We start from the raw sequence: 21245 nt of genomic DNA on the forward strand, positions 1-21245 counted from the left end.
ATAGGTCTCCCAGAAATAATCATATTATCATTCAAGATTATGAATAATCACTGATGTCAAACTTCGCATCCTGCCATAACTTGGTCATTGTCATTTTTGGGGCTCAACTGCATCCGTTCTCATTCACTTTCACTGTACGGAAAGATACCCGGGACATTCTGCAAAATGGTTAGTTTATATACCTTCTTTTGTGTGAACTATCCCTTTAACCAGAGAGATGCATTAATGCATTCACCAAAAAGATCATGCTTGACATCATGCTTCATGATCACCAAAACCAGCACCAGTATTAACTTGCATAAACAGCATCAACCTGACAATATCAGCAAGACATTTCATAATGAATCTGTCACTCTCCTCACCTGGCTTTGATCCCTATTCACCTCCACCCATCATTCCTTTATTCCAGCAGGAGCAGAGCATGATGGACAGTGTGTGTCAATGAAAGGGTGAGACTAAGGTGACCGTGTCCAATCTGCACCGACATAGAGAAGGTGCCGAGTGACATACAGGAAGTGAGAGTGAGCAGCGCTGGCAGCAACGAGACTGTCAGCGTTCAGAGAGCCGCCCTCCCGTGGCTGGCACACGCGTGCTATCACTGCCAGTCTTGTACCACGTAGGCAACAACAGTCCATCTGCTGCAGAAACAGCCAGAGGCGTTCCACCTAGAGCTGGCTAGCATCCCAAACAACAAATCAATAGTCACTTCTCACCTGCCACCAGATAATTCAACAGCACCAGCAGAGAAATGAAGAGCTCCGTATGGAGGCCGTCCCCTCGTTCTGCTCCAAACCTGAGCTGTAAAGTCACTCTGACTGTCTCGCATCACCTGGGTGCGATTCCCTAATCCACCTCAATGGCATGATCCCTTGCCAGACACTGCTGTCACGCTTAATTTCAGAGCCACAGGCTGTGATGTGTAGAGGGACTCTCCATCCAAATCCTACGTCAGACAACTGTGTTTCCCAGCGGAGTGAGATCTGGGCAAGGAGGTGCTCAGCAAACGGGGCAGATTCTAGGGAACAGTCTTCGGTCTACATGTTCTGGACCTTCAAATGCACATAATAGTTTTGAAAAGAATACCTAGTTAGCTGCCTCACTGCCTACATTGGGAGCTGCCTTTTAAGGTGGCATTATAAAAGTCAAAAGTTAGTGATTTTGAATGCTCTAGATGCTCAGGAATCATACAGGAGACTCGAGTTAATCCAATAAATACTGAAGACATGAGAAATATAAATATAGCATATACATTATTGTCATTTTTTTGTCATAATTTTTTATTTTGATGAACAACACATTGAGACCAAATCAGGCATTATTAGTGATTCAATTATATTTATTTATTATCTGTATATTCATTTGCATCTATTTTTTAGATTACGTTTGCCACCATCTACTTATTCAAAGGGATAGTGATAGATTATGGCAAAGATTTATTTTTTTACTAAAGTTACTTCCCACCTCTACTTTATCTCAGCTTCTCTCAAAATGAATAATTATCCATATTTCTTACTGTGTATTATTATGCTGAGATGCCTAAATTCATGACAAGAACATGAACTGACATTGACAAAAACCTATTTTAATATTTAAAAAAGGCCATAAAAAGCATCTTTCACAAGCTGTATGCGAAATATAGTGCTGCTTCATCATTGACAAATGACAGAAGTCATGTTTTTATTCCTACAAAGGATTATAGGTATATATCCCCTCATCCGGTGCTATTTTTGTTTTCTGTCTAACAAAGTATCCAATAACAGATACAATATCTAGTGCGTAAGTGAACTATCTGAACGAATCAAACTGAATAGTGAACAATTTCGGACCTTTTGGCAAACAATTTTGACTAATCAGATCAGAAGAGTGATTCATTCACAAATCTGGCATGGCTAATTCTGTTTCTAAACAGCTGATAGGAAACACGACACAATTGCTTGAAAAACTGATCAGGGAAAATTACTTTCAGGATAGCATATGGCAATCTCTACTAACACATAAGAATTTATTAGTTTTTTTTTTTAAACTGAGGCTCATGCCCCAGCAAAAAGGGTCTACAGACATAAAAATAATGATCCATATTGGCCGCAATTTTCCGTGCACCCCTAATTGAATGAATTATATTTATAATCGCATTTCTCTCACATTGTCCGCCATCTTGTATTTTGTATTCACTGCGCTCATTACAGTGCATTCTGGGATGGCCTTTTTTTCTGGAGCGTGCCTGTGATGCCTTAACATGCTGCCTACGGATGCCTCTTACTAAGTTTTGGAAAATGTTTATGTGTGCATGTCTTTTTGGTCTCCACATGAGACAAAATTAGTCTCGTTCAAATCCTAATTGCCTTTGATGAAGTTTGCAAATCACGTTATTTGAGCGTCCATCCGGCATGCGGGCATCGTCACGAAGAGGGTCTAAAATCATCCGTCTTTGTGCTCAGCTAATGACACCAGCACACAAACATCCATCTGCTGCCACAGGCAGCAAACGCCATGTGAACACTCCCAATCACACACACACCTGAACAGTGAGCTAATGTAACTAACTGTGCAAGAAAGCCTGAAAAACCGAAGACAGGAATGATTTCAAGCAGAAAATTCTGCAAAAAGGATGTTGACTTTGTCTCCAGATTATTCATGTTCAAGTTTAGCTATAGTAAAAACTATGCTGTGGTATTAAATAGTGAAATTATCGTACAATTATCGTAAAATAAAAATGAAATGACAAAAATAGCACAGTGTTGCAATTGATTATGAGACAAGCAAGAACCAATGACGTTTAATGTCAAACACATTGCTCTGTTGGGACATACCGACCAACCTGACCCAGCAACATTGGCTCAACCAATGGTGTGATTTTGGAGGTAGGACTATCCGTCTAATGGAAGAAAGGGTGTGTGTCAAGAAAACCTGTTTGAAAACAGTCATTATTTCTTTTGCAATTCCTTTTGGTGACACTAGTGGCCCAGAAATGACACACTTGGCTTCACCTTTACAACTTCAACTAAAACTAAAGCATTCAATTCAAGAGCTAAAATAAAACTTGAGACAATCAACAGGACAATCTGTTCTCAATGATTGTGCCGAGACCTCATAACCAGGAAGGCACTGCAGAAAGGAGATCACTTCTGAGGCCAGTCTGAGTCCGAGCAGAAGGTCAGGAAGGCTGACGTGGAGGGAAGCACAATGCAGCACTGCCTGGGCAATGCCTGCTCCATCTGACAGCTCGCACACACACACACACACACACACACACACACACACACACACACACACACACACACACACACACACACACACACACACACACACACACACACACACACACACACACACACACACACACACACACACACACACACACACACACACACACACACACACACACACACACACACACACACACACACACACACAGAGAAGCTGTACTCATTAAGGATCTGACTGAGGCTGACAAACGCGCCTCAGCTCGGCCAGACAAAGCTAAGATGCTACTGTGCCTCTTGCTGTGGTGTGTAAGGAGGACATACAGGCTCCTCATTACACCCTACTGCTCTCCACTGCCCTGAAAGTTTTACTTGTCATCTCTGTGCTACAGTAGAATTTGACTACTTTGACACTGGCTTCAAAAACTACATGTCCAGTTGGCCAGTTTGAGCTTGAACTGTTATAGGTCATTTAATTTGATTTACACAAGTAAGACATTTTCCTGGATTAACATCCTTTGCTGGTCCTGAGACAACATCCATATTAACCAAATCACAGCCCTCTGATTATAGGCTTAGGTTTCTAGACTGCAGGGTTGAGTGAAATTCAGAATTTAGGAAGAGGAATTTGATAAATTAAATTGAATTGAGACCGACAGGATGTTGAACTGGAATTTGTATTAGAATGACAAGAAGAATTTTCTGTTACAATTTAAAGAAACACAAGTGAGTTTAACTTCAATTATTTCAAAACAAGGAATACTTGGAATTAATCCAATACAAGTTTTGTGACAAAACATAAATAATTACATTTATACATTTACAAATAATTCTCATTTATTCCCTGAAATGCATAATTTTTTGTCAACATCTTTAATACAGTCAAATGTCAGCCAACTATAGTAAACAGATCCTATTTTTGCCACATATTAAAAAAACAAATAAACAAAATGTCCACCGTTTCAGATTTATAACTGATTTTTTACTTTATAAAAATAAATGTAACGTCAAATTTTCAATCTAGTGAATATATATTATTTTGCATAAACTACAACATTCTAGGAAAGATGTTATTTCACCATAAAAAAATCTGAAAATTAATTAATTAATTAAATATTTATAAAATAAAATCAAAAATTAATTAAATATAATGAAAAAAATAATAAATTATAAAATACAAACGTCTACAGGTGACATTTCAAATATTTCTAATCCAATTTAAATTATACTTCCTGATATTCAAATTCAAATTCCGTTCAAACTGAGTAACTGATGAGTTTAAATCAAGTTGAGGTCAGATTGGGTTTAGGAATAGTCATTAGGGTTGTTAATGTTGATGCAATGCTGTCTTACTTTGGCAAATCATGTCATGCATTACGTGTAAAGTATTGGGCTAAGAAAGATAAAAGATAATGAAACTCCAATTTAGACTTAATTCTGAAATAACCACCAGTGTTCCAGATCACAGAAACACACGAGGAGTGAATGCGAGTAAGAGAGAGAGAATAATGTGTTTGTGTGTTAGCGGGGAGGTGATTGGCTGGACTTACGGCCTTTGGTTTAAATGGTGGCTGAACTTCCTTGTTCTCCAGCTTCTCCCAATCCATGTAACGGAAGAAGCCGTGTTCCCTGATGTCTCTCTCACCCTCAGGGCCACAGCCCAGACGCTTTCCTGGGTGTTTGGTCATCAGCTGAAACAGTACAGAGCGGAGAGGTGAGAGGACCACAAGGTATATAGTATGGCTGTCAATTGCTTAAGAAATAATCAAATTAAATAGATGATATACAGAATAATTAAATCAAGTTAATCAGAAATAATAGCATATCTATATTTTCTTTCTGACAAAAGACATTTACATTACAGGATGAGCAGAGAGTAGTTTCTAGCTTAGTACATAAATTATGTATGCCGCATGATACATTTTTCACTAATATATTTAAATTAATATGCATGTATATTTAACTATATTATATTAATATGCAACACACAGAGCTAAAATATTTAGCTCAAAATACAGCCAGGGTACCTGCCATACTGTAGATTGGCCCCACTCCAAAGAGTTTTGTTCAATAATTTTGTTTTATGGGTCAAAAATGCATGTTCCATTAATATCCCTGGAGGGCGTAAAACTAAATCCAGAGAAATGAGAATGTCGTTACATTTTTTTGTTCAAATAATTGTTACTTTGCAACCTTTGTTTTAGCACAGCTTCTTTTCATCAGCTTCCTCGGCACACCCAACTCTCTCCATTTTTCCCCTTCACCGACAGCTGTTTTATTCCCCAGCAGAACATGCTATGTTGAATATAACAAAATCGTTTGGATATTTTATTCCAGTGAGTGACTTTAGCGTGTGTAGGAGAGATTAGGCGAGGGGAAAAACAACTTGCCGCTTCTTCTTCAGCGCCTCAGTGCGCATGAAAAATTGATGGCAGCAGAGAAAGTCTTTCCAGGCTCTTGTAAGGCACAGGTGGAGGTGGTGGTGAAGTGAGGGAGATGAAGGTCTCTGCTGACTGGTAGAGCCTTAACCCTCAGTGGATCAGGAAGGGGCTGGGTCGGGGTCGGGATGGGTTGGATCAATCCCTGACCCGAGATGCCTTCTGGACTCATGGCGCTTGCTAAGAGGCGTGTGCTCCACTGCCCTCTGAAGCTTTGTCATCATTGTCATCATTAATGTATACAGCAGGGGCCAGGACTCACTGTGTGGCAGTGCTGACATGTACAGCTGGGCCATGCTGCCACAGAGACACAGCTGGCTGATTCTTTCTCTCCATCCATATGTCCATCCATTTAAATATACTGTATCTATCTATTCAAAACACACATCCCGCCTCTTGTTTTATTCGCGAATCGGTCTGTACGAACAACATAATGGTGTTAATGGGACGACCAACTTAAAAGTAAGTAAACAACTCAGCTACTTCGATATCACCGATTTAGGTCACAATCAAACTTGAAATGGCCTGAAAACATGATGACTGTGGTATTTTTTTGGGTGAGAAATCAGCTTGTTGAAATTAAAGGTGCATCTTCGTGTCTGTGACCAGAGTTTACCGAGCTTGATGACTGATGAAAATAAGTTGACTATTAAAAAGAACAGCGGAACACCAGTTCACAAATAAAATCAATTGTTTAAATTGTTACTGCCTTAAGCTATTATTTTGGAATAGATGTAAAAATGCTTTAAAAAAAAAAAAAACTACATGGATGAAATTTATACTTGGTTTTAATAAACAGAACATTACTACCTACATAGTTTTATGTAAAAATACAAAATAGAATTGTTTTATTTTATTTAATGTTTAACTAGGAAAATGTGATAACATTAAGTATAACTGGGACATGAATTTACATTTGATTTATAAAAAACCTTCCTACCCATCCATCCATCCATCTCTCATTTTCAGCTTGTTTCTGTACAGCTGACCGCTCATATTTCACAGCTGTCCCGCTCTGAACATCAGAGCTGCTGTAATCTGACAGTGCAATTCAGGAGAGACTCTAGAGGCCGACTGAAGCCAAAAACACAAGTGACCTGCAGCATCAGAGTCAAGTCGAGTGCTTTATCTCTCCCTCCTGGCCTTCTTCAGCCTTCTACACAGAAGTGTGGCAGGAGTGCTCTTCAGAGAATTCAGCACTGATGCTCTTAAACTTTATCTCTGGGCTAGTGACGGTGACTCGGTTGGTCACATGAAAGACAGACAGCAATAGAAACCTATGGGATGTTTTGCCTCATCACTGTCTTTTCAAATGAACCTAAGATGGATCATGACCAAGGGTTCACTCTTACAAGTAAATATTTTTCAATGGTTTTTGAACTAATAAAGTTCCATTACTTTTCTAGTCTTTCATGGTACTGGGATAAGAATTCATAATGGATAAGGATTCAATAACAATAAAAAAATAAATAAAAAAATAATATACTCTATATATGTATTTTATGTAGAAACATTGGGGATTTTCACAAGATACCACAACTCTATTTGAAAATAATCATTCTAGAATGATTGCACTGATTTTGTTGAGGAGTGCATCTGCAAAGATAACCAAAATAATGAATACTTTTTACTTTACTTTTTGTTGGTGCAGGGCAGAACAATTTGGGAACAATTCAAAACACTTTGGTGTTCAAGCAAAAACCAACTCAAACAGTATTAAAAAAATCTCTGGTTCAAAATATCAAACGTGTTTAATATGTGTCGACTCAAATCTGCAGACTAGCTTTGACTTTTGGCAAATAGCATCAACGTGTCCATACTATAAATCAAGTAAAAATCTGAGCAAAAGTCATGTAGTGTATTCCAGCCTTTACTCTACACCAAGCTTCACCTTCAAAGATCAATTTCTAATATAAAACAGAGCAAAACTATTCCCAAACTTATAATTTTACTCATTTTTAAGACATTTCCACATCTGGAAATCACAATTTTTAAAATTCCCTTATTGATCACAAGGTGTATTATCATCACTTGAGAATGTGAATGATTATGTAATGGCTCATTCCAACAGTACCTTCTACCCAATGAGGAAAACTCAATAAACAACAATACATATAAAAGACAAAAGATCTATCTCCACTTTTACAATAGCTACATTCCAACAGCATCAAGAACAGGCATTAAGCTGAGCATGCACCAGGATCTACACTCAGATGGTTTGACAGATGGCTCGAGATACCATTGTACTGTCAGTGTATAGTGACAAGCACTTACACAAATACAGCATATGCAAAAAGAAAACGGAAAAAAGAAAAAAGTGAGCGAGAGTCTGTGTGCGAGCTCTAGATTGGCCTTAGTCATGGCGTATCAGCCTGTATCAGGCTTGTGTCCCAAGCCTCTCTCAGCGGTGTGCTGGGCTGTGTTCCATATCAAAGAACCACAGCATCCCACTTTAATCCTATGATATCAGAGCTGTACACTCCATCAACACTGATAATACTCTTCAATTAGCACTCGGAGCACTGCAGTCGCACACATCTGCTGGTGCCGCTGCTGCACAAGCCATTTCAGCAGTACGCCATCCTCTGCCTCTGTCATCTTCCTTAAACCAGTCCTTAAACGCATCCGGCAGCTTTTTCATTATTTTTTATAGAATTAATACAATATAATTCAGCTACTCCATCATCCTCATATGCTGTGTCTCAAAACATATTGAGCTGTCTATCTACACTTACCAAAAAGTTTGGCGGTGGTGCCATACCATAGTTATGGTGTCAGATGGTACTTTACGTTTATGCTTTTGGCAGATGATTTTATCCAAAGTTTATCATTGCACTGCATTCGAACAAATACATTTGATCAGTTAATGAATCACCTGGGAATTGAACCAATGACCTTAGTGTTGCTAGCATCATTCTCTACTGTTTGAGCAAAAGTTTGAGAGATATTTAGGAGAGAAATTAATACTTTTAGTCTGCAAGGATACATTAAACTGTTAATAAGTGACAGTAAAGATAAATAAGTTACAGATGATTTCTATTTTAAATAAAACATTTATATTTTGAGCTTTCGATTCATCAAAGAATACTGAAAAAAAAAATTATCACGATTTCTACATAAATATTAAGCACCACAACTGTTTTCAACATTGATAATTAGACATGCTTCTTGCATCAAATCATCATATTAGAATGATTTCTGAAGGATCATGTGACACTGAAGACTGGAGTAATGATGCTGATAATTCAGCTTTGCCATCAAAGGAATAAAGTGCATTTTAATATAGAAAACAGTTATGTTAAATTTTAATAGAATTTTTTTTTACAATATTACAGTTTTTTCTGTATTTTTGATCAAATAAAGAAAGATACTTATTTTACCGACCCCAGACTTTTGAATGGTAGTGTATGCCATAGTAATGAATGATCACCAAATTAATTTTCATACTTTTTTGTAAATAGCATTTTTGGGCATTACGAATACACCCATGATGCCCAAAAATGCTGTCTAGGTAGGCAGCTTACTACGTTTTGAGACACAGTTATAAAAATCTTGTGCATCAATATATACATCACGTCTCACAGAGAGTTTAATACACTCACTGTGCTGTTTCTCTGCAATCTGCCGATGTAAGTGGCACAAATGAATATTCCCTCAGTGGATGTTCTGTGGATAAAAGCCTATATCCCCTTCGACTAAAACCCCAGGCTCTTCAGATTCAAAGAGGAGGATTTGCTTTTTTATGGCAGAATAAGGCATCAACATTTTTATTACGACAGGTTCAATTTGTCCGTCTGTCCTCTGAAAGTCACAAGGCCAGACTAAATTAGTCATTCAATTACTGTGCTGGAAGAACGATTGCTCCGCTTGGTTAAGGGAAACACCTCATTTATATTGCATGGCTCCATTGTAGCTTTCCCGGAAGCGCGGGCGGCAGCGCCACACGCCTAAAGCCGGGCTCGTCCAAACTTACAGGATTTTCCAATCTGTCTTAAATGTCAAGGATTCATTTAGTATTCCTGCTCTATTTTAGGAGATTGTTGTGGAGAGAGGCCTCCAGGATCTGACACACTTGCTGCACTGTAGAATTAAGCTATTAGAGAAGTTCAGCGAGCACTTACAGCAGATCCTATGCAAGAGAGAGGGAGACAGAACTCATCAAGACAGTGAGCTCTGCAGACAAACTGAGGAGAAGACAGAAAGAGGATAAGTCGAGGAAGAAAAAAGTCGACAAGCAGAAAAGACGAGGGTTATCCAGAGCATCTATATCTACGAGAGAAAATAGACGGAAAATGAAAGGATGTAGAAAAGAGAGGCAGAACGAGGGAACAGAGGGAGGAGAGGAGGGGGTCTTTTGTTTATCAGGCTTTACCCAGCAGCATGCTGTATTTTCATGAAGCCAGTCAAAGAGGGGTAGCATTCAGATTCTGAACGCAGAGGGTTGATTCATTATTTAATGCTCACATTAGCATGAATGTATTAGTGTGCAGGTCCCTCCGGAGACACCTGCTCTCACATCTCCCTTTCCACTTTATATTCCAGAACTTGTTGTCCTCCCAATACCAAAGATTTCCATTGTCCTAACTCAAACAAAATGGGTCACCAGACGGCATGCTGGGTAGATGATCAAAGCCCAGGGAAAATCTATGTTGGTGAATCTCATGAACACACGCCCTTTGCATTTATTTAATTTCTTCTGAAATGTAAATAGCTGAATGTTTGAAAATGTATCTTTTTTTATTCATTATTATTATTATTATTTGTGCATTACGGTAATAAGAACTGGGAAATTGATTTGAATGGACCTTGACTTTCTTTATTTTAAATGTTGTTGACAGGTTTTGTGAGATTCACCCAGATAACAGATGTATCATATCATAACCACCGCAAGATTGTACCCGCGTCCTCCACGGCACATCCCTGGCTTTCATTTTTCTACAAAACTCTTTTCTCCTTTTCTCAGCAGCCATATGCTCCACCCTGACACCGCAGTGACAAGGAGAAAGAACAGAAACATGTAAAGAATAAGCAAATAGGAGACAGCTCCCTTTCGAGCACTTTAAGGGAATACGCTATACTATTGACGGAGATGCCCCTGACATTCTGAGGCTTTTGTCTGTTTTTTGGGGGGCTTTATCTTCACACACACACAAAAAAAAAAAAAAAAAAAAAAAACATTCATATCCCTTTAAAGCCAGCCTAGCCATGCTCTAGTAAAAGCAGGAAACTAACAGAGCTGAGATCCTGGGTCCTGCACACAGCCAAGAGTCATTGGCATTCCCACTGTGTGCCGTCTAAGGCCGTATGTTTGTGTGCTTTTATCTGCAGGAGAGAAGATCTCTCAAATAAAGAATTAGATCATGTGTACTCGCTGCTTCACCTGCCAGCGCTCGAGTCTAGAGCAGCACTGGCTTGCTAATAACAGAGAGAGAGAGAGAGAGAGAGAGAGAGAGAGAGAGAGAGAGAGAGTGAATGAAGAATAAAGAATAAAGAGGGTCGTGGCATGCATATTGAAAGGCTAGGTCAGAGGTTGTGGAATTTTTCAAGGCAGCTGAGACCGAACTGCTTTGACCACTGCAGTATGAATAAGTGATTCATAATGCATCACATGAGGTCATATAATTACTGGACATTTTTATTCAAAGCAACTTATAGTATGTGAGCTGCAGAGACAGTCACCTTGAAACAACTTTCTCAGGGACATGCTGATGAGTTGGACTGTATCGTCACCTTTCCGGCCCATGAGTCAACCTGAACTGAATTTGACCCTTTTGGGTTCACTCAGGCCAAGGGGTCAAGGTGTGGCTTGTTAGCATGATTCTGTTAGCCCCTGCTGGTAGATGCTGTAACTACTAATCTTTCTCCATTGACTGTCATTCAAAAAAGGCACGTATTCTCATGACATAAATTAATGCAATTCTTTTTGAATTATGGTAATGAGAACTGGGTAAATAAAAAGTAAATGTCACAATTCAATTTATATACTCTACTGTTCAAAAGTTTGGGTCCGTAAGATTAAAAAAAAAAAGTTTCTGAAAGAAGGCTCTTCTGCTCACTAAGGCTGCACTTATTTGATTAAGAATACAGTAAAAAGAAAAAAGAAAAAAAAGAAATATCATTACAGCTTAAAATAACTGTTTTCTATTTGAATATATTTTAAAATGCAATTTATTCCTGTGATGGCAAAGCTGAATTTTCAGCATCATTACTCCAGTCTTCAGTGTCATATGATCTTTCAGAAATCATAATTGCTGCTCAAGAAACATTTATTATTTGTATCAATGTTGCAAATAGATGTACTGCTTAATATTTGGTGCTATACATTTTTTCTGGATTCTTTGATGAGTAGAATGGTTCAAAAGAATTGAAAGAACAGCACATATTTGAAATGTCTTTCCTGTCAATTTCATGCATCCTTGCTTTAAAAAATTATATTTGTTTACATAAAAAAAAAGTACTAACCGCAAACATTTAAATGCCACTGTATTTGATGTCCAAATAATAAAAACAATTCATTTCAACTGGACATTTCCCTGCAGTATGAGACAGAATTTTGGTCACTGCTTCATGAATGTGATGTATACTGGCTGCTCACCCCTTTGCAGATGGCCACAGCCTCCTTGGACATGGATTTGGGATAGGACACATGGTGCTCCATGATGGACTGAAAAAGCTCGTCCTCATCCTCACCATCAAACGGGGGCTGTGGGAAGAAACAGAGCGAGAAGAGAGAGTGAAGATGACAGGAAGATGCTGTTTGATGTCACTATAAATGGTCGACAATAATAACATGGATTATGTCTCATTTGCTTGCAGTTTTCACTCGTGTTTCTTTAAAGGGGTGGTTTATCATGATTTAACTTATTTAACTTTAAGTAGTGTGTAATGTTGCTGTTTGAGCATAAAAAACATCTGCAAAGTCACAACGCTCAAAGTTCAAAGCAAAAGGAGATATTTTCTTTTAAAGAAATTGCTTTTTAAGGACTACAACAAACGGCTGGTAAGGACTACACGACATTCCTCCCGGGTTAGTGACATCATAAACCCTAAAATTGACATAAACCCCGCCCCCGGGAACACGATTTATAGATTATCATGACAGAATATGCTAATCAATGACTAGAAGATATCTACACATAAGCTACACAAATTCATCAACTAACCATTCAGAAATGTTGTCTACATGTTGTCACTTCTTCTTGAGTCTCTCCATCTTTGTATGACGGTTTGAACATAAAAGGCAAAACGTTTTCGAAATTTTCAGGACCGAAGCTGTTGTAGCTTCGCCCCCTGTGCTGGGAGCAGTAGCTCATTTGTATTTAAAGGGACAGACACAAAAACTGTGCGTTTTTGCTCATCCTCAAATGTGACAATTTGAACATGCTATATAAAAATATCTGTTGGGTATTTTGAGCTAAAACTTCACATACCTACTTCACATACTAGGGACCTCAGAGACTTATTTTACATCTTGTGAAAAGGGCATTATACCACCCCTTTAACATCAGAAATTTGAAGGTCATCACCATAAAAGTGCCTCTTCAAATCTTGTTTATTTAGGGAAGACTAGAGAGAATTACGACGTCCTTTTGTCAGGACAGCTAAGCAGCAGCAGTCTCCGCTGGAAACAATTCAGACTTTTTTCTCTAGTGTTCAAAGCTTGACTTGTTTCAGAACAATTCATAAATAATTGACTGAGCCCGATAGGCATGAAATACTTGCCGTTAGTCTCGGGAGATTTGCAGAGCGTAATTAATAAAAACTGACCTTGAGATAGCGAGAGGTGATTTACTGCAAGCAGCAGAGAGGAAATGAAACAGAGCGAATGAGAGAAGGCCTAAAAGGCACAAATCCCTTGACGTGGGCCTTCTTGATCTGGGTTGTCATAACTCTTACCTGCCCAGCCAGCATCTCGTAGAGCAAAACTCCAAAAGCCCACCAGTCCACTGACTTTCCATATGGCTGGTAAGCGATGATCTGAAACAGACACACACCGAGCGTAAGGCGTAAACAGAACCAATTACAAATGGGTAACACTCCAAGGACAACTGTAATTATTTAAATCAATCCGCGCAATCACATGCTGGAGAGTTTCAGAAGCCCTGAAGTGTTCATGGTGCTTTCAACATGTGTTTTATGTGCTGTAAAGTGTCTTGCACACAATATGAAACAGCTAAAGCTTTGAGGACTAAATGAACTGAAATCCTTCCACTCCTACAGCTTGTTGTGTCTGGGTTCGGGAGTGTGTTGTTGACATGAATCCATCTCAGGTTACACTTGGAGCTGTACCATGTGGTGCTCGGTGAGATGAACTTTCTATTACATGATACTGCCTCATTACATAACACACCCATTTTCTTTACTGCAAGCACATGACTAATATGAGATGGCAATACAGTGGTTAATACTGAAAGGATGACTTTCAATAAAACAATACAAAGCTTTTCTTGGACATACTGTGTCCTTGTGGTTATTTCAAAATCATCTTTTGGCATATTTTGCTCTAGAGAAATGCCTTGGGAAAAGCTTTTCTTTGTAGATTTTTACATTATCAAAAAATAAGATTCACATTTGTTAGTGAGTAAACTCATTTTAAAACATTTAGACATTTACATAAATTATTTATAGGTGATGTGAAACTGAATTAAGTGAGTTTGCTTTCTAAAAACAACACCGTATGAGAGAATACAGTCATTATAAAGAAAACTGCAGCTATTATATGCTATGTTTCTTATTAATATTTTTAGGGAGTCTAACCTATTGGTATTTTACCTGATATTTAAGTTGAATTATCGATAATGTTAATCTAGAGCAGTTATATTACATTCTGTCATTATGTTAACATAAGGACGGTCACACTTAGCACAATAAAAATGTTTTATATTATTGTGTTTGCCGTTTAACATTTTTAATATTGTAAAACCAGCAAATGTTTAGACACTAGTATTTAAATCAAATCCTGTATTTGATTCATTTCCTTCTATCGAAGCACAGATTTGCCAAAATACCCCATTAATAATCTCATTACTAATCAGAAACTAGTTATAGAAGGAATATGTAGAGGAAGTCCCTTTATATACCGGTACTACCATTAAAAAATGTAGTGTCTACAAAAGAGATCTATTTCAAATAAATGCAGTTCTTTTGAACTTTATATATAAAAAAATAATTTAGAAAAAATATATGAACACGGTTTCCTAAAAAATCTGCATTTTCAGCTGATTTCTGAATGGTCATGTGATAAGGGTAATGATGCTGAAAATTCAGCTCTGACATCACTGGAACAAATTACATTTTAAAATATACTACAATAGCAAAACAGAGATTTTAAGTTTTTACAAAATTACAGTTTTTACTTTATGTTTGATCAAATAAATGCAGCCTTGGTGAAAAAAGGCTTCTTTTAAATGAAAGTATTAAACGAAATCTTACCAATCTACCAACTTTTGAACCGTAGAGTAAAAAGTAACTCCTTCAAATATTCTTTTTAAATACAGTTTCTGATTATTAATGAATTCCATTTTATGCAAGAAAAATGAATCATACATTTTTTAAACATTCCCCCCACCCCCATTTTTTTTTTTTTCATTTTAATGAATCTGGTAAATTGTTTGTGAATCAGTCAGAATCAGACTGAACAATTCAGACAACTCACTTCCTCACTGAGTCGGCTCTGATGTTGAAGTTTTCATTATCCCAATATAAGATTAGTCTAAGTACTGACTGGTAAAAGTGGGTAGGTGTGAGACCAAGTACAGGTACAGTAGTGAAGCTCTGGTAGATGTACTACTGCATCAGCAAATGTCCATGAATTATAAACACATGAAATATGTAGGCCACTGGCTCTTCTCTCTCATTCAATACTTTGCTACTCATCAACAGACATGTACAGGACCCTTTCGGAGCACTTACCTCAGGGGCGATGTAATCAGGGGTCCCACAGAAGGTCTTGGTGGTGACTCCATCAAGCATGTTCTCCTTGCACATCCCAAAATCAGCAATTTTGATATGACCCTCTGCGTCCAACATGACGTTATCCAACTTTAGATCTCTGATGCACAAAGAGGTGAGATGAATCAGTGGGAAATGCAAATGAGCAAGAACAAGGAATGACTGTGAGAATGTGTTATTCAATGATGTTTGAGTTTGTATATATATATATATATATATGCGTGCACGCACACGCACGCGCACCACGCGCACGCACACACAACACAATATTTAGCTATTTAGCTTTTTTTCCCTAAAGTATTTTACATGAAATACCATATGGATAAATCAGTTTTAAATTATTCACAGAAGATTAATGAATTTTCCAACTCTATCGCTGTATTACAATCCAAAACAATATTTAATCATCTTTTTTAAGTCATGAAATTAGTCTAATAGTGCAGACTTAATGGACAAATGGCAATAAAGCATAAAAAAGCATTGCAATATTCATTCACTTTTTTATGTCGCCAGCAAAATCATCTCAACTACACCATTAATATTCATTACAATGACCGGCCTATGCAGCTTTACAGGTGAGCTTGATGAAGGAGAAAAAAGGGCTTTGTAAAGAATTCATGAGAGTTGTCTGTTTACAGTGGAAACATGTTTTGTGTTAACAGACTGGATTACAGCCCTACTTCCTGTTTAGGCCATCGTCCAGGGGCTGACTTGCTATACTGGTACAATGAAAAAGAATAATGTTTTTTGTAATGTAATGAAACGCAAAACAAGTCAAAACGCTGCATTGTTTCATTAAGACGCAGATCATTTATTTTAATTTAGTTTAATCAATCACAACCCAAGATATCCTTCTTTTTTTTTTTGTCCACAAAAAAATTGTGGAAAGACGTATTGTGTTGTCAATGTTTCACTGGCTGAATGATCGTCACTCAGTTAAACAACAGTACAATAAATTGAATGGACAGTACTTCCATCCCTCAAAGCCTTGTTTTTGTTTGCGTCAAACTAAATACAGCATCGACTCTTAGATCAAATGCTATGTGTAAGCAAGTGTGTTTTGTGTGTTGCTCTGGAAGCAAAGTCGTGTAATACCCCAGCCCCTCTAAATATTCTTGCTGTGGCCATACTGAGCAGTCAATTGTTATCAGCAAGTCTTTTTCCACTTCTGTGTGTGACTAATATACGGTTGCTGTCTGGGCTTTCACTCACCTGTATATAATGCCCTTCAAATGCAGGAAGAACAAGCCTATGGCAATTTCTGCAGCATAGAACCTAAAGACACACACACACCTGAATCAATATGAACATCAGAGCACAGGAGATTAATCAGTTTTCTTGGAAAATTTGGATGGTCAAAAGCCGGTCAGATGGCCATTATCACAAAATAAACTCCAACACGAAGTAGAGGGGTCTGCATAGTGTGACGACTGACCAATCAGAATCAAGTATTCCAGAGATCTGCCTAATAAATAATACATAAAGGTGCGTTTGATAAAGGTGTATTTTCTGTTGAGAGCACGGAGACTGGAGCTTTGCCCTCGGAAAAGACATAAGAGAGATAAAACAAGCCAGATATCTGTTATTAATACAAGCATGCAGTAATCTTTTATTTATCAGGTGGCGTGTTTGTCTGTCCCATATTTTAGAGCAAAATTTGAAGAGAATTAGCATCTGTGTTCAGTGACTAATGCAGCTGGGGGTGGAGCAGAAAACAGGCCTCACTACAGAGCCAGATTATGTCAAAAGATAACTTCTGTTTCCAGGCCAGAGCAGCAACTAGCCTTCGGCTATCACCAGTCAGAGAGAAAGAAAAACGAGAGGTGAATTTGCTAAACATTTGCAACACTTTTACAGCTTCATTTGAGCTTCATTTACAAAACTCACTGAGATTTGTCTGCCATAATTAACGCTGTGTTATTACCATTTGCGGTAATTGTCGCTAAATGGCCTTTTGTTTAAAACTAGATGTTTGTGTGTATTTTGTGAATAAATGGTAGCTATATATCAAGATACTGAAAGAATAGGGGAGAAGGAGCAAAGTAAGAAGAAAATCAAAGTGTAGCGTCAGTTCTGGCAGGTCTCTCAGCTGATCCACGTCTACCAATAGGAATACGATGCCTATCACAGCATCCATATACAGTATAAGCTCCTTTAGTATTATCAACAGCTATCGCGTTTCTCAGGAACTAATTACCCTCCTCCATCCCCAGTTCCTCCTCTCGTCCAGTCAGGATTTGGCATTCTGATTCCCCTTTGAATCAGGCTAAAATCTCGAATTATGTTGTACATTAAAATCTTGAATTAATGAAATCTGCAATACATTCTTGTTGGTTCTGTTGTTTACCCTAAGGGGAGTTATTGTTGCTCTCCCTGCTCTTATCCATGCTAGGCTGCATGGATGCACATGGAGTTCTTGCCCAGAACAGAACCATACCGCCAATCCTAACTGTATGCTAATTGTCAATCGTATTTGACGATTGTGGTCCCGACAGAAATAGTAATTATGGGGCCTTTCACACTGGCCACGTTTGCTGTGGTCCGAGTCTGGATCCACACTCGATTGTCTCGAACCCTGGTGCATTCGCGTTCATCTTACATCAGCACACACAAAAAAAGAAAGAAAAACAGAACAGGTTAATTTATTTATTGTGTTTTTTTAAACTAATTTAGTGCTATTATGAGCAGCAGAGTGATCGACTTGGGTTTACTGTTTGTGCGTAGCATGAAGGCAGCATTCTGCTGCTTGCAAACAGACTCTTTTGAGAAGACAGCAGATTTCGAGCCATTTATTTGCTGCACTTGTTGCACTCACTCTACACGATGACACTGCACGCTCACTTTTGCTCGTATCCAATGTAAACCATCACACTCCTACAACCGTTTTGTTGAATTAGTGTTGAATTGGTTACTTTACTTCCCAAACAAGTGTGAACCGAGTCAGAGTTGGTTTCACATTCATATTCACACTCCTACAGGTAGTCTCGGGTTCGGCTCCAGGGTCTGCATGACAGCTTTCACATTACCTATTTTTCATGCGAACCGTGCCCAGTTTCGAACTAAACTGCCAGTGTAAAAATATGCTGTGTCTCACAATCAAATAAGACTGACTCTCATTATGTCTTAATACAGACAAATAAAAGCCCCTACAATCATTGTGGGATTTTGCTTGTGGAAATCTGGATCTATTCCATTACCAACAGCTACAATATGCCGCAATCATTGCAATGCTGCAATCAAGCAGGTCCTCCAAGTCATTGGACGCTTATAATCACCCTGACCTTTGAACTGTGCTGCACATCATATCCAACACATTGACAATGTGGCTCTCCTCCACAGAGATGGGCTAATTCTTTATGATAAAGGGCAGACAGCAAGCTGAAAGCAAAGCAAATAGAGATGAAGCTTGTTAGATGTGGAGACAGAACGCGGTTCTGAGAGGAGATTGCTGCAAAGGTCAGCTCAGTCATCTACTGCCAAGGTGCCGCCCATACTGAGATCATCCTCAAACGCCTGTCTATTTGCCGTTGGTTCTTTCTTTCTTCAAATTCGTTACAGGGTGGTTCACAGGAATTTCAGCTTGTGTGTGATGACTTTAAATGAATTCAGGCATCAGACTATATGACTTGCGATTGTGCTTTATGAATGCAAAATGCTCCGGGTTCACTTTAATAGTAGGAGAACTAGTTTACCTTTTACTTATCTTATACTAATTTGAAACAGAAAAATTGAGAGTAAGAGTAGGGATGTGCAATAATGACATTTTTAAAAAAATATTTTCTTAGATTTTGTCGATAACAATAATTAGACAATATTCTGCTGAGTGTGTTTTTGTGCTGGTATCTTGGCTGGTTTAGGTCTGTCACTCATGGACATATAATTACCAAAGCTCATATTCATTCATATTTCATATTCTTCATATTCTGTGTGGTGGTGGTTAGTTTACAGCAGTGACAGACACTAACATTTCTAGGGGCATTTTGACCTTTTTCTAACCTTATTAGATATTAGTACACATCTTCTATGTCAAGGTCTTACATTTTTACAATCAATACATATTATATAATAAGACAATATAGGGCTATTACTAATCAAATTAATTCAGAATCAACAAAATGCAAAAGTTCATGCAACTGATTCATTCAGGAACAAAGCAAGTGACTGTCTTCAAGAATGAGTCATTGAATTATTGACTCATCAGATTCGTTTAAAGCACATGACTCATTCAGTAATGAAACACTGCTGTGTGTTGCTATATAACACACAATGGTTAATCTATGGTTTTGTTTAGAACTATTTTCATTGGTGAAATATAGACAATACTAACAATATTGTGTCTAAAATATAACTCACAATATTATCTTCTTGTTTATTGAACTGTTGAGCATGCTGATGAACACAGTCATGCTGATATCCGTGAAAACGGCACTGTTGCTCATGTGATGTTGCTAAACTATGGTATAAATATAAGACATAAACTCACACAGGGGCATTTTTGCCCCCATATCTTGAATTTTGGGGTCATTCTAACTGCATTCTACTAGACTACTTTATGCACTGAAAGCGTCCACTATCAAGTGTGTTTGTTTGGTTTTTGCAAAATGGCCGTTGATAATGTCATCTCGCACATTGTTAAAACAACAATTACTTTATTACCATAGATTAAACATATTGCACAAATAAGCGTTATATTTTTCATCTCATCTGCCTCAACTCAACACCTCAACAAACCACAGGGGGAGAGATGAATAGATGATTAGAACTGCAGAAATAGAGATAAAAAGAAAAAAAAGAAGAGTGAAAGAGAAAGTCAAAGATGGTGAGAGCAGGTTGACCTGGCTTTCGTACACCTAGAGTAATTACAAATTATGCTGAGTAGACACCTCATTTCTCCAACAGGAGGGCACTGAGGAAGAGGAGGAGGAGCGACAGCAGAAAGAGTGGCCCAAACTAGTTTGAGGTCACTTAAGTGACAACACTGCACAGCAGGAAATTTTTTCTGCCCTTTGAATGTCCCTCCTTTCCCCCCCATCATCTGACAATAACAAGGAGAGCTCCTGTTCATTCTACAGTGTGTGCTACCTAAATACTTTACTTTAACCACATTTAACTAACAGACACACATTTTGGTGAGCTCATCAATTAACTAATTGGTGAGCTCATGGTGAAATAATCAGTTAGCTGATTGAAAAGCTTATCAGTGAGTTCAACATTTTAATCAACATTTAACTTTGGTGAGCTCACCGGCCCTTTTCCCTCAAAAGGATCATTAGTCAGTAACGTTTTGCTTTTGATTTGACTCTGAAAATGCCATATCTTTGCAGTGTAGCCACTTGATGACGCTATGCCGAGACAGAGATGAGAGCTGTACTTACACAGCATGAGGCTCCTTAAACTTCCCGACCTGCTGGATATGGTACATGAGATCCCCACCATTGATGTATTCCATGACAAAGTACAGGCGGTCCTGAAGACACAGAGACAGCAGATTAAGAGACAAACACAGGACAGCTGAGAATAGATGACAGAAGGTAAGACATCTGAATTCTATTATAACTTCCAGCTGAATATAGAAAAGTTGCAAAGTTTTTTTTATTAATTTTTTTATCAGTATTTTAGTTTAGATGTGTGTAAACGGATATTTTAGAATAAA

At 38.1% G+C, this 21245-nt stretch overlaps 1 protein-coding gene and 1 long non-coding RNA gene across 3 annotated transcripts in view; one reads left to right on the forward strand and one right to left on the reverse strand.

The window, feature by feature from the left end:
- Nucleotides 1-21245, reverse strand: part of prkcbb (protein kinase C, beta b) — a 127856-nt gene that overhangs the window by 15848 nt on the left and 90763 nt on the right. For both annotated transcript variants that reach the window (XM_082179782.1, XM_082179781.1), the window contains exons 11-16: nt 20968-21059; nt 16805-16867; nt 15554-15692; nt 13538-13618; nt 12237-12344; nt 4754-4894 (exon numbers count right to left, since the gene is read on the reverse strand). In XM_082179782.1, coding sequence (XP_082035908.1) covers nt 4754-4894; nt 12237-12344; nt 13538-13618; nt 15554-15692; nt 16805-16867; nt 20968-21059 — 624 coding nt within the window. The remainder of the gene's footprint in view (nt 1-4753; nt 4895-12236; nt 12345-13537; nt 13619-15553; nt 15693-16804; nt 16868-20967; nt 21060-21245) is intronic.
- The window catches only part of LOC309506202, a 3322-nt gene continuing 3142 nt past the window's right edge, over nt 21066-21245 (forward strand). The window contains exon 1 of the long non-coding RNA XR_014208681.1: nt 21066-21245. This exon is cut by the window's right edge and continues 2817 nt beyond it. This is a non-coding gene — a long non-coding RNA (uncharacterized lncRNA).

This window comes from Leuciscus leuciscus, assembly GCF_965113295.1.
Source record: "Leuciscus leuciscus genome assembly, chromosome: 1".
Classification (NCBI taxonomy): domain Eukaryota; kingdom Metazoa; phylum Chordata; class Actinopteri; order Cypriniformes; family Leuciscidae; genus Leuciscus; species Leuciscus leuciscus.